The following is a 12,458-nucleotide window of genomic DNA, read 5'->3' on the forward strand; positions in this document are numbered from 1 at the left end:
CCAGTGGAACGGCTGGCCGACCTCTGCGGAGGGGGAGAAGCGACTCGCGGCTGCCAGCTCCTCCCCCGGCCCTCTGGGGAAGCCGCGACTTCAGCAAGATTGGACCCGAGCGCCGGGTGGCATTGCACCCTCTAGCCTTCGTCCCGGGGAGCCTGGAGGGGAAAGGACGCAGGTCGTAGGAGGTCCCCCCCCCGCACCCCGCCAACCAGGGGAAAGGAAGAGACAACTCCTTGCGAGCTTCCACGCACCAGCTTATACTCCGGGGAGGGGGCCAAGAGCCAACGGCCGCCACCACCCGGCCACCCTCGCCCCCTCCCCCGCCCCGGGCCCGGAGCTTCCAGCCTGGGTCCGCGACACCAGGAAGAAGGCGCCGGAGCTCACCTCGCGACGAGACAGCCGCAGTAGGAGGAGGTGGGGGCGAGGAGCCGGGCTGCACTCGTCCGCCGCCCGGGCGGTGGAGCCCCCGGCGGCCAGGCACTGCGCCGGCGGTGGACATTCGCGCTCGCTCCAGCTCCTGGGGCAGAACTTTCTCGCCCCCCCAACCCCCGCTTCCTCCCCCCGCAGCCGGACTCCTGCCCCAGCCGGCCGGCCCTCCAAGAGGAGCAGGCGCCGCGGAGACAGCTTGGCCGGGGGAGGGGGCCTCCCTTCCCCAGGTCCGGCATCATGTCGGCGGCGCAGGTGTCCGCGTCTCGGAGACAATCCTGCTACCTGTGCGACCTGCCCCGCATGCCCTGGGCCATGATCTGGGACTTCTCGGAACCCGTATGCCGCGGTTGCGTCAACTACGAGGGCGCCGATCGCATCGAGTTTGTGATTGAGACAGCGCGCCAACTGAAACGGGCGCACGGCTGCTTCCAGGACGGCCGCTCCCCCGGGCCGCCGCCGCCCGTCGGGGTCAAGACAGTGGCCCTGTCGGCTAAGGAGGCGGCAGCGGCAGCGGCAGCGGCTGCGGCCGCCGCGCAGCAACAGCAGCAACAACAGCAGCAGCAGCAGCTCAACCACGTCGATGGTTCCAGCAAGCCTGCGGTGCTGGCGGCCCCGTCCGGCTTGGAGCGCTACGGCCTGACCGCGGCCGCGGTGGAACAACGCAGCCGCTTCGAGTACCCGCCACCGCCCGTGAGCCTGGGGAGCAGCAGCCACGCCGCGCGGCTGCCCAACGGCCTGGGGGGCCCCAACGGCTTCCCCAAGCCCAGCCCGGAGGAGGGACCCCCGGAGCTGAACCGCCAGAGCCCCAACTCTTCTTCGGCGGCGGCATCGGTGGCGTCTCGGCGTGGGACGCACGGCGGGTTAGTGGCAGGGCTGCCCAACCCAGGGGGTGGCGGAGGCCCCCAGCTCACCGTGCCCCCCAACCTGCTGCCGCAGACGCTCCTTAACGGCCCGGCCAGCGCTCCGGTGCTGCCTCCGCCGCCGCCTCACGCCCTGGGCAGCCGTGGGCCCCCGACGCCTGCGCCCCCAGGCGCCCCCGGGGGCCCCGCTTGCCTCGGGGGTGCCCCCGGCGTTTCGGCCGCCTCGTCCTCTGCGGCGTCCTCGACCTCGTCGTCGGTGGCCGAGGTGGGCGTGGGTGCTGGCGGCAAGAGGCCCGGCTCGGTGTCGAGCACCGACCAGGAGCGCGAGCTGAAGGAGAAGCAGCGGAACGCCGAGGCTTTGGCGGAGCTGAGTGAGAGCCTGCGCAACCGCGCGGAGGAGTGGGCCAACAAGCCCAAGATGGTCCGCGACACGCTGCTCACGCTGGCCGGCTGCACGCCCTACGAGGTGCGCTTCAAGAAGGACCACTCGCTGCTGGGCCGCGTCTTCGCCTTCGACGCCGTCTCCAAGCCTGGCATGGACTACGAGTTGAAGCTGTTCATCGAATACCCCACGGGCTCGGGCAACGTGTACTCCAGCGCCTCCGGGGTAGCCAAGCAGATGTACCAGGACTGTATGAAGGACTTTGGCCGGGGTCTGTCCTCTGGCTTCAAGTACTTGGAGTATGAGAAGAAGCACGGCTCCGGGGACTGGCGCCTCCTTGGAGACCTGCTTCCCGAGGCCGTGCGCTTCTTTAAGGAGGGCGTGCCCGGCGCCGACATGCTGCCCCAGCCCTACCTGGACGCCAGCTGCCCCATGCTGCCCACGGCCCTGGTGAGTCTAAGCCGCGCTCCCAGCGCACCTCCGGGGACCGGGGCCCTGCCGCCCGCCACCCCCTCGGGCCGGGGCGCAGCCGCCAGTCTGCGCAAGAGGAAGGCGTCCCCTGAGCCCCCGGACTCCGCCGAGGGCGCGCTGAAGCTGGGCGAGGAGCAGCAGAGGCAGCAGTGGATGGCGAATCAGAGCGAGGCCCTCAAGCTCACCATGTCGGCCGGGGGCTTCGCGGCGCCAGGGCACGCGGCAGGGGGGCCGCCCCCGCCCCCTCCACCCCTGGGACCCCATTCCAACCGGACCACCCCTCCCGAGTCAGCCCCTCAGAACGGTCCGTCGCCCATGGCCGCCCTCATGTCGGTGGCAGATACTCTGGGCACGGCGCACTCGCCCAAGGACGGCAGTTCGGTGCACTCCACCACGGCCTCCGCGCGGCGCAACAGCAGCAGCCCGGTGTCACCGGCCTCAGTACCCGGGCAGCGCCGCCTGACGTCGCGGAACGGGGACCTGAATTTACAGGTGGCACCCCCGCCTCCTAGCACCCACCCGGGCATGGACCAAGTGCATCCCCAAAACATTCCGGATTCCCCTATGGCCAACAGCGGGCCCCTCTGCTGTACCATTTGCCACGAACGTTTGGAGGACACGCATTTCGTCCAGTGCCCCTCCGTTCCCAGTCACAAATTCTGCTTCCCTTGCTCTAGAGAGAGTATCAAGGCCCAGGGGGCTACCGGCGAGGTGTACTGCCCCAGCGGAGAGAAATGCCCCCTAGTTGGGTCAAATGTACCTTGGGCCTTCATGCAGGGCGAAATCGCGACGATCTTAGCTGGGGATGTTAAAGTGAAAAAGGAGAGAGACCCTTGAACCAGGAGATAACCACCCCTTTTGCCCCAGACCAGCTCCTCTCCTGTCCAGAGGGCCCCTTCCCCAACCCCTTGACCGCCCCCCCACCCCTTCGCGCCCAAGATGTAGAATTGTGAATATAACAAACTGCAAAAGTTAGTCTTATGTATAGACATTATTTTCGTCGTATGTTTCTATATTTTGAAACAAAGGTATGTTAACTTCTTCATTTGAAGGATAAGCTGGTTTGTGTTAAGTATAATAATTGGTTGGGTCATTTGCATCATATTCGTTAGCATTTATTGGTGGCAGAGTGTTTGCCTGGGTACAGAAGTAATAGCCCTTAGCAACGACTGCTGCTGGTGTGTATTTTTGTAAATGTTATGCACTCACTGAAAGGAAAAAACACAAAAGAAAATGACTTTTTTTTTTTTTTCCCAAGGCCAGTGTTGCTGCCTAAAAAAAATGATGCTATAAAATGGTGAGAGCTTCTTTCTGAACAGCCCCAAGTGTTGAAGTCTTCACTTTGTTTTGTTCAGTTTTGTTCTGGTTTTTTTGTTTGTTTGTTTTTTTCTGTTTCCTTTGCAAAATGGTAAGGGGGGTGTTGGGAGGGGTGGGTGTTTTCTGTTGCAAGTTGGTGAGGGAAAATGTTTTTTGGTTTGTTTCTACTGACCTGAATGTGTTGGATCTTCACGTGTTGTTTTGTTTTTGCTTTTATTGATGCACGGATGCTTTTTGAACAGTAGAGCGAAATGCTAGACATGGAGAATCTGCTCTGTTTGTCCTTTATACATTTCTGTAGTTAACAGAACACTGTAATGTGCCTTGGAGCTTAGTAACTTGTAATAAATTCAATTGATATTAATTCTGCCCCGAGTCAGCAAGTGTGTTTTTCCAGGGCTAAGACCGCACAGCTGCACCAGCAGGGACAGCGCCTCACTACTTCCGACAGAGAGTACAGATGGGCGCCGGTGCCTTTGAAAGCCCTCAGCGGTGGCCTCTGTAGAAGGCCCAGTGCTGGCTGACCGCTCCTCCCCTTCTGTACCAGGCTATTTACATTCACCAGCGGGACAGTTGCTGACTAAGCCATTTCTGTTTACTCCAGCATCTCTGCTTCCCCACCCCCACCATGCGCACCCCAGCTGCAAATGACTTTGTCAGGATTGCTTTTTTGGTCCCTTGCCCTGTGGCCCCGAGTATATGCTGATACACAGTGCAACTGATTTAGGCAAGTGGAATGAGGGGAGGCAGAAAAAAAGCTGGGGTGCTTTGCCTCCTAGATGTGGCAGAAATTACTGTTGTCGTACATTTAAAGCAAAAAGTGCCATGGAGCTGGGAGCTGTCAGGAGGGGTGTGGAAGTGGGAAACATTCATTGCACTCAGGAGAGTTCTAGCAGCTTCCAGTTCCTGCATTGGAAGCAGTTTCACTTCATTCGTGACACATTTCCTTCTCACCGCCCCCTGCCCCCCCCCAACGCTTTTGATGATACTTTTTAAAGCAGAACACCTAGTTGGTTGCAGAGTGGGAGAGAGAGGGGGGAAAAACCCAAACCTTGTTCCTGGGGCAGTGATGGCTTATGACAGCAAATAGAACCCATTCCCGCTGGTTGAAATGCTGTTATTCATCTAATCAACTTTCTAGTGGCATCTGAGAGGTATAGAAGGAAAGGGATGGGACTGGAACATCCTTTAGGGACTCAGAGCCCCTTGATTGAGCCTAGATGGGAACTAAGGGAAGGCAAACAAATCTGGTTTGAACCTTGTACTTTCCTGGAGAGGCAAATGGAAGGAAAGTAGAAAATGAGATGGGGGAAGCAAAAAACTCCAGATCCTATCAGAAATCCACTCCTGGCCACACCCCATTCCTGGTGGAGGTAAGCTGGGCCCAGACCTTTATCACCAGAAGAATAGCAGAGGCCAGAGGTATAGCAAATAAGAGACTGGGCAATCCCCACGCCACTCAAAGGGTAGGGCGGTGGGTATGGGTACATGTGAGTTTGGGGGAAAACAAATCACTGGTTGGCCCAGAACACCCATGTGAAGGTTGGGTTGGTGTTCTGACTTGCTGTTAATAACAGCCTTTTAGTTTCTGTTCGTGCTATGCCACCAACATCCTTGAAGCAGTGGAAACCATGACTCTGTGTGTGTGTGTGTGTGTATGTGTGTGTGTTTGAGGGTGTGGATAAATGGCAATTGATGGATCTGCAGCAGTCTCTTAATCCTGGTAGCCGGGAGGTGCCTGTCTCACCTCTTTAAGAATCTCCCCACATATAAATAGATGTGCGTGTCAGCTTCCTGCAAATGTGTCCTTGCATTTTCATCTGCTGCCAAGTGTTGTATTGGTGCTTATGAGTCATGAAACCTATTTTCATCCTCAGGGGTAATTAACTTGGGGGTGATAATGCACAGCAGACCGTAGGAAGAGTTAATTCTAAAACCTATCCTCGCCTGGCTACCAATCACACATTTCACTTAAAGGTCTGGGTTGGCTTTTTCTCACAAGCTCATTAATAAAAACCAAGTGTGTTTCGCCTAGAAGATCTTCTGAGGTGCTCCCCACCCCCACTCCCACTGCACACACATAAAATGGGTAAACCTCAGCAGCCTGAGAATACAGAGATAGAGTGTCACTGGTGTGATTTAACCACCAATGAATGAAGGCGTGGTGGGTGCAGCCATTGCCCTTGAGCTGTGCATGGCAACCCGGGCGTGTGGATGACAGGGTCTAGGTGTGAACCTGGTGAGTCACTGCTAGTGGTTCCAGGGGGACGTTGGCCCTGTTACCTGCCCCTGTGTGCACATCTGCTCCTGCTCACCTGCCACTGAAGGCTTCTTTGCTATGGTATTCCTTTCAGGAACTTGAAGGATTACAGGATCCTTGATTTAGTGCCCAGAGGTAGACAAGGGGCCTGTCATTAAGAGCTGAGAACTGTAGTTTGCTCTTTCTTGTGGCTGGGTGCGTTATTAGCAGAAGAGGCAGAGCTGTGATAACGAAGCCTCCAGCACAGGCGGCCAGTTGGATTTCACGAAGGAAACCTGCCTTGATGAGACATGGGGGAAGGGAAGGAGGGAGGTCTGAGAAGGAGAGCAGGGTGTGGAGCGGAGCGAATTATAACGGTGCAGTTAATTAAAGTTTACCGTTGCCCAGGGCCATTTGTTAAATGGCGGCTGCGTCTTCACTCTTCTTTTTTTTGTAACTGACCTTTTTCATTGCTCTGACCCATTCAGCTGCTAGTTGGGTTGCCTTAACCAGTCTTGCTCTGACCCCTCAGCTAGATTCCACCCTGATGCCATCCACAGTTGTACACCCAGGAAGTGATTTCCTCTCCAGCACAAGAGGATTCTTGTGGGTTTCAGAGGTTCAGACGTAGGTCTCTAATGAGCTAGGCTTCCTTCATCTCCAGTTCACCCTGGATCTGCCCACCTCCTGCATTTCCTGCTTCTCATTGCCTTCCCACCGCCCCACGCCAAAGTGGCTAACACTTAAAAAAAATCCATATTGCTTTTATTTATAGGCATTGTTTGTGCAGCGAATCTGACTGGATGTTTCTTTGAGTGGGTGCAGGGGTGGGGCAAGCAGGACTTAGTTCAGCAGTTTTGACAGAATAGGCTGATGGGGGTCAGTTTTTGACCTTGACCTCCACCAGTGAGGACAACTCATCCTGTCAAAAAAGTCTGGCATTCACATCTAAACCCTTCAGCTCATGTAGGAGTGCACACCTATGCTGTTACACATGATTTCAGGGTGCATTTTCACATGCATTCAGCCCAGGCTACTGATGTAACGAGTATACTGAAATTCACTTTTGTTTTCTCTTAATACTTTGTCAAATCAAGGAAATCAGAACAGGGAATGACCCTTACGAGCATTAAGTACAACCTTTTTAAACCTTTCTGGGCTCAGAGCACCTTAGAAAAATTTGATGAAAATGATGGATTCTTCCTTCAAAACTATATGCCCCCACACATGGTCTTGCATACATTTTCTTTCCTTAATACAAATTTTATGTATTCATATTTCAATGGGTAATATGTTCCTTTGGCTCAAAATTCAAAAGAAGCAAAGGGGAATATAGTACAACTGTAAGGTTTTCATTCTACAAGTGGCCCCTTGGCCACCTAGTTCTCTTCTGGGACATAACCAATGTTACCTGATTTTTAAAGGGGTTCATGCACATCTAAAATCCATCCACGGACCTTGAGGTTAGAACCTAGGTCTAGTCCGTCCACCCAGTAAAAATGAGGACCTCAAGGCACAGAGAGATGACGGAACTTGCCTAAAGTCACACAGTGGCAGAACCTGGGCTAGATTCCTAGTAGGGAACAACTCCAATGGACTTTTAAAAATTAAGGACATTGGGCTTAAGCAGAGCTTCATATGAGAACAGGTGGTGATCAAATGGGCAGACGGTGAGAGAGTACCTAGTAGGGTGGGGCTCAGTGTTTTGAGTAGCTCTTAGAGGATAGGGTGGAGAAGGAAATGGCAACCCACTCCAGTGTTCTTGCCTGGAGAATCCCAGGGACGGGGGAGCCTGGTGGGCTTCCGTCTATGGGGTCGCACAGAGTCAGACATGACTGAAGTGACTTAGCAGAGGACAGGGAACAAGCTTTTGTCCCTTGGTCTCTTTTGCAGCCATAGCTTTTGAAGAAGGGTATGTTGAAAGGAGTATCTAGGCTTTTGTCTGTAAATATCAGGTGGGCCTCAATTAGTGGAGGCCTCTCTGAACCTCTGTGGAGAAGGGAATGGCGACCCACTCCAGTACTCTTGCCTGGAAAATCCCACGGACGGAGGAGCCTGGTAGGCTGTAGTCCATGGGGTCACTAAGAGTCAGACACGATTGAGCGACTTCACTTTCACTTTTCACTTTCATGCATTGGAAAAGGAAATGGCAACCCACTCCAGTGTTCTTGCCTGGAGAATCCCAGGGACAGGGGAGCCTGGTGGGCTGCCATCTATGGGGTCACACAGAGTCAGACACGACTGAAGCGACTTAGCAGCAGCAGCAGCTCTGAACCTCTGAGCCATGGGCCCACACACCACATTCCCCTTTGCTGATTGGAAACTTTTGAAGGTTTAAAGATGGTCAGATAAGTAACCGTTTGGGTATGGAGATAAGAGGTAGGGAGACCTGAACTCCTGCCACCTTTCTTTCAGCTTGGAGCTTCTCTGTTCCCTCCCTGTAGCGCCCCTCTGCCTAGCCACCTAAGAAACAAGTGGCCTGCCAGGTGCTGTGTAAGTGCACACTTCAGGCCAGCCTACGAGGAAGGTGTGATGACCTTCATTTTATAGACATGCCAACTGAGCTCAGAGATGTTAAATACCGAAGGTCATCTTTGGTATTCCAATCAAGCTCAGGGCAGCCTAGAGCCAGAACTCCTCTGTTGCTTCACACAAAAGGCCTCTGACTTCTGACACTAGAGGATCCAGGAAACCCAGCCTCAGAGCTTGAGCCAGTCCCCCAGCCCTTCTCCATCTCCCAGTCTCCACGGTTTCCGAGGCTAGTGAGTTAGGCTATCCCCAGGAGGAGCTGTTGGGAAGCCCTTGGGAGAGGGAACTTTCTAGGCTCTCTGTGCTAGGGACACACTGCAGTGCTGTCCAAGCCATATTTCCAGCCAGGGATTCTGGAGCAGGGTTGTTCTTCAGGAGTCTCCCTCCAGCTGCCTCCTACCCCTAAACTTCAGTAAGGAATGATCCGCGACAGCTTACCTCCCCCGGGGGCACCATACTGTGAACCCACAGTTGGTGGGTCCCCACTGCAGACTCTAGAGAAGTGTCACAACCTCCCAACTGGCCTCCCATGGGTTCCAGTCTCCGCCCACTCCAGGCCAAGGACTCTGCAGCAGGCATTTCTTTTACATGCCTTTTATATGTCATCTCCTTGCATAGAAACCTCCCTTGGCTCTCTGTTGCCTGCAGAATAAAGTCCAGTTTCTTTAGCACAGCAAGCAAAGTCCTCCACCATTTTTCCATCCCAAGGGTAGAGTATCTTAATTTTAAAAAAAGGTATTCCAAATACATGGCAAAAAGAAAAAAAATCCAACAGCATGAATAGGTACTCAGTGAAAAGTCCATCAGCCTCCTTCCCTTCCAGGCCTTCAGTTCTCTTCCACCGAGGAAAGCACTGTTGACAGTTATTTTGTGTGTGTTTTCAACAGTATTAGACGCACAAAGAAGCTCAGATTTATACTATATATCTCTTGGGAGTAGATCTTAGGATAAGCCAAAGACAGAAAGGAAGGTCCAGGACAAGGAAGTGGACTTGGGTCCATGCCCTGGTCTGAGTCTGGGGGTGGGGGGTGTCCTCTCCTCCACAATCAGGGATTAGCTATTAGGTTTTTTGTTTTGGCTCCTGGACAAGTGTCTGTGCATGTGTGAGTGTCTGTGTGTGTGTGTGCGCCCTTGGTCCAACCAGGGCACTTAAACCTACATCACTATGGTGCCAGCCTTGGGGTCCCTTTGCAGCCTCACTGTGGCTTGGGGGCGTCTCTGGAAGGAATGCGGGTATGGTGGAGGGGGCAGTGGCCATGAAGACAAGTGTCCCCTGCAGTGTCCAGCACTCTCCTCTACAGTCACTTTCCTGTCCCTCTGCCATGCCCCAGGGCAGCTTGGTGTAGCTGGCAGAGCGGCTTCCCTAGTGACAGACTGGCAAACTGTGGCTAAAATAAAACAGCGAGGGAGAAACAGTATTGAGTGTAACCTCTGGACCCGACAGAGGGCTGGGCTTTGTCGTCTGCTATTTCCTTTATTACGGAGGCTTTGGGACGGCTTGTTGTAATTATTCTCCTTCGACAGGAAAATATCCACGGTAGGTACTATCATTACTCCTACTTTACAGACAGGGCGACCAGGTCACAGTGCAGTGAACAGCCTCCGCCGGCCTGCCCTCACTGCCCCTCTTACTTCTGAAGGCCGTTCACACGCTCCCCAGGCCCCGGCCCCCACACCGCCCTCTCTACCAGGGCACACCCTCCCAGGGAGGCCTGGGTTTTCCCTGCAAGGAGGAGCCAGCTTGTGAAATCCGGAACCACGGGCAGTGGTTCAGAAACCGCAGCTCCAGGCAGGAGGTCCGGGCTGCCTTGAGAACAGGTCTGGGGCGCTGAGGGTGCTGGGGGCCCATGCTGGCGGCCAGCACCCAGGGAGAGGCAGCTTTGGAATGCCGGGCCATGTGAACACAGAGGAATTAGCTCTGGCCCCTGGGTCTCAGCCCAGACAGTCACGTGACCTCCTTCTACAAATCCACAACCTGTACCGCCCCCGGCCCCAGCCACCACCACCGTTTGCCTAGAGTGTAGGCAACTGATTCTTGACTTGGGAAGTTGCCAACATGCCCCTTCCAGTGGGGCAAGGGGACCCAGGGACTGGCAGGGGTTGGGGGGAGGCTGCTGGAATTAGGATCATCTTAGGGGAGGAGGAGGAGGAGGAGAAGAGAATGCCCGGCTGGGAGCTTCCCAGGGAGCAGGGGCCCCAGAGCTGGAGCTGCCTTACTTAGGTTCCCCCACCACCACCGCCCTTAGTCGGGGGCTAAAATACCTGGCCCAGCCATCTGCCAGGAGGTGGCTTCTCAGGCTGCAGGCTGCTTCCAGCCCCAAAAGGCCTCCGTTTCCTCGGTGACTGAGTAACACAGCCGGAGCTGGGGAAAGGCAGGGTGCCTTAATCCACTCCTACCTGTGCTTGGGGGGCCCCTCCCCCACAGGGGCAGAAAGGGTCAGCAGGTGGTGGGGGTGGGGAGGGCCTCTGAGAGCCTGTGTCTCTTTTTGCTAATCCTGCAATGGTCCAGGTCAAGCCCTTCTCCCTGGGAACCAGCTGAGTCAGAGCCTGCGGACACTCCTTATCCCTTCATCTCCCGTTCCACCTGCCAGTGGCTTCTTCCCAGGGCCCTTTCTCCTCCCCACGCAGGCAAAGTGCCTGGAGCAGGGTTCCTGTTCCCTCCCCCCTCCCCACCCCCCTCCCCTGCCCCAGGCGGGCAGCAGAGGCCGAGTGAGGACACACAGCCAGGCCATTGCTTCCATTCGCCTCGCCTTCCTTGCACCTCCTGTTTCTCCTTCGACACTTATCAAAAGTCCCTGCTTCCCTGAAAGCTTATGTTCACCCAACAGACCCCGATCCATCGACATTTGGGTTAAAAACCTGGCTCTGCTGTTAACTTTGGGTACATTGTTTGCTCTCTGAGTCTCAGTGTCCTCCTTACGGATGGGAACACCTCTCACCGGGTTGCTGGAAGAATTAACAGTGTGTGTCAGTTTGTTGGCGCGCCGTGCAGGTCGGGATTGTCATTACCCTCAGTTGTGCTCCGCTCAGGCCCTGCCCATCAATGACAACACTTACCACCCCCCCAATACGCACTCACAGTGCAGGGAGGGGATTGCTAAGTGTTATGATCACAGGGCCCCAGGAGCACAGATCTGGATCACTGGGAAAGATGATTCCCCCTTCCATAAAGTGGAGCCTGTGCAGGAAGGAGAGAGGGGGGAGGAAGAGGTTAGGGGGCAGGAGAGTAAGTTTCTGCACGAGAAGGATGAAGAGTTAGCTTGGTTTGGCTGGAATGTGGGAAGGAGTGAGGCAGGACCAGCAGGCAAGCCCTCCTGAGCAAAGATGAGGGGCTTGGGATTAACCCTGCAGGGCACTAAAGGATATGTGAGCAGAGGGACCCTGTCGGATGGGCCATTTGGAAAGAACTTTCTAGCAGCAGCATGAGGACTAGATTATCTGGAAGGAGAAGCAAGCATGAGAAGTCAGCTAAAAGGCGTATGCAGTGATCCAGGCAACAGGTGATGAAACCAATTCAGGAGGGGCTGTGTAGGGGAGGGACTTGGGGAGGGGCTGGGGGGGTTTCTGAGAGCCGTTAGGAGGAGAGATGGCAGGTGCATGAGGGCGAGGCGGAGGAAGGAAGGAGGTATGCCCGTCCTCAGCTCAGGTGCCCAGGAAATGCAGCAGGTGCAGGGGAAGCGGTCTGGTCAATTTGGGACACTGGTCTGAGGTGCCATGGGCCAGCTCAGGGTGACGACAGGTAAACCTGTGGACCTCCGCTTTGCAGACAGGTCTGGGCAGGAACTGAAAGGTGCTGTCTGCCTTGTGGGTGGTAGTCAGAGGTATGAGTTTAGGTGAGGTCCCTGAGCAGAAAAATGAGAAGACAGCGGAATACCGAGAGCACTCACCTCACAGGGTTGGAGGAGGGGGAGCTGGGAGGAGAAGGGCAGCAGGAGAAAAGGGAGGACAGTCGCAGGAGGTCGAGCCCTGCCTGCCAAAGCAGATGCCATGGGATGGGGTCTCAGGCGCTGGGCCGAAATGGAGGAAGGCAGGGCCCAAGTGGTGTCTGTTGAACTTGCCAGCACGGAGGTCTCTGGAGACCCTGGCCAGAGAGGTCTGTGACGAGCTTGGACGCAGTGTGCTGGGGGGACGGCAGGGCCCCAGCACCGGGACTCGTTCTGAAGGGAAGGAGCGAGCCTGTCTGCCACGGGGTAGGGGGCAGGAGTCTCTCTGATGCAAGTCGAGAGAGACGTAA

General features: G+C 55.6%; 1 protein-coding gene across 1 annotated transcript; it reads left to right on the plus strand.

Annotated features, from left to right (window-relative positions):
* The first annotated feature begins 523 nt into the window (after window positions 1–523).
* On the plus strand, window positions 524–5,493 carry IRF2BPL (interferon regulatory factor 2 binding protein like). The gene has a single exon (XM_055436347.2). The coding sequence runs from the start codon at window positions 664–666 to the stop codon at window positions 2,974–2,976; it is 2,313 nt and encodes a 770-aa protein (XP_055292322.2). The 5' UTR covers window positions 524–663; the 3' UTR covers window positions 2,977–5,493.
* The last annotated feature ends 6,965 nt before the right edge of the window (window positions 5,494–12,458 follow it).

The sequence above is a fragment of the Moschus berezovskii genome, chromosome 9 (genome assembly GCF_049115385.1).
Source record: "Moschus berezovskii isolate FMDL1 chromosome 9, NW_MosBer_1.0, whole genome shotgun sequence".
NCBI classification, from domain to species: Eukaryota; Metazoa; Chordata; class Mammalia; order Artiodactyla; family Moschidae; genus Moschus; species Moschus berezovskii.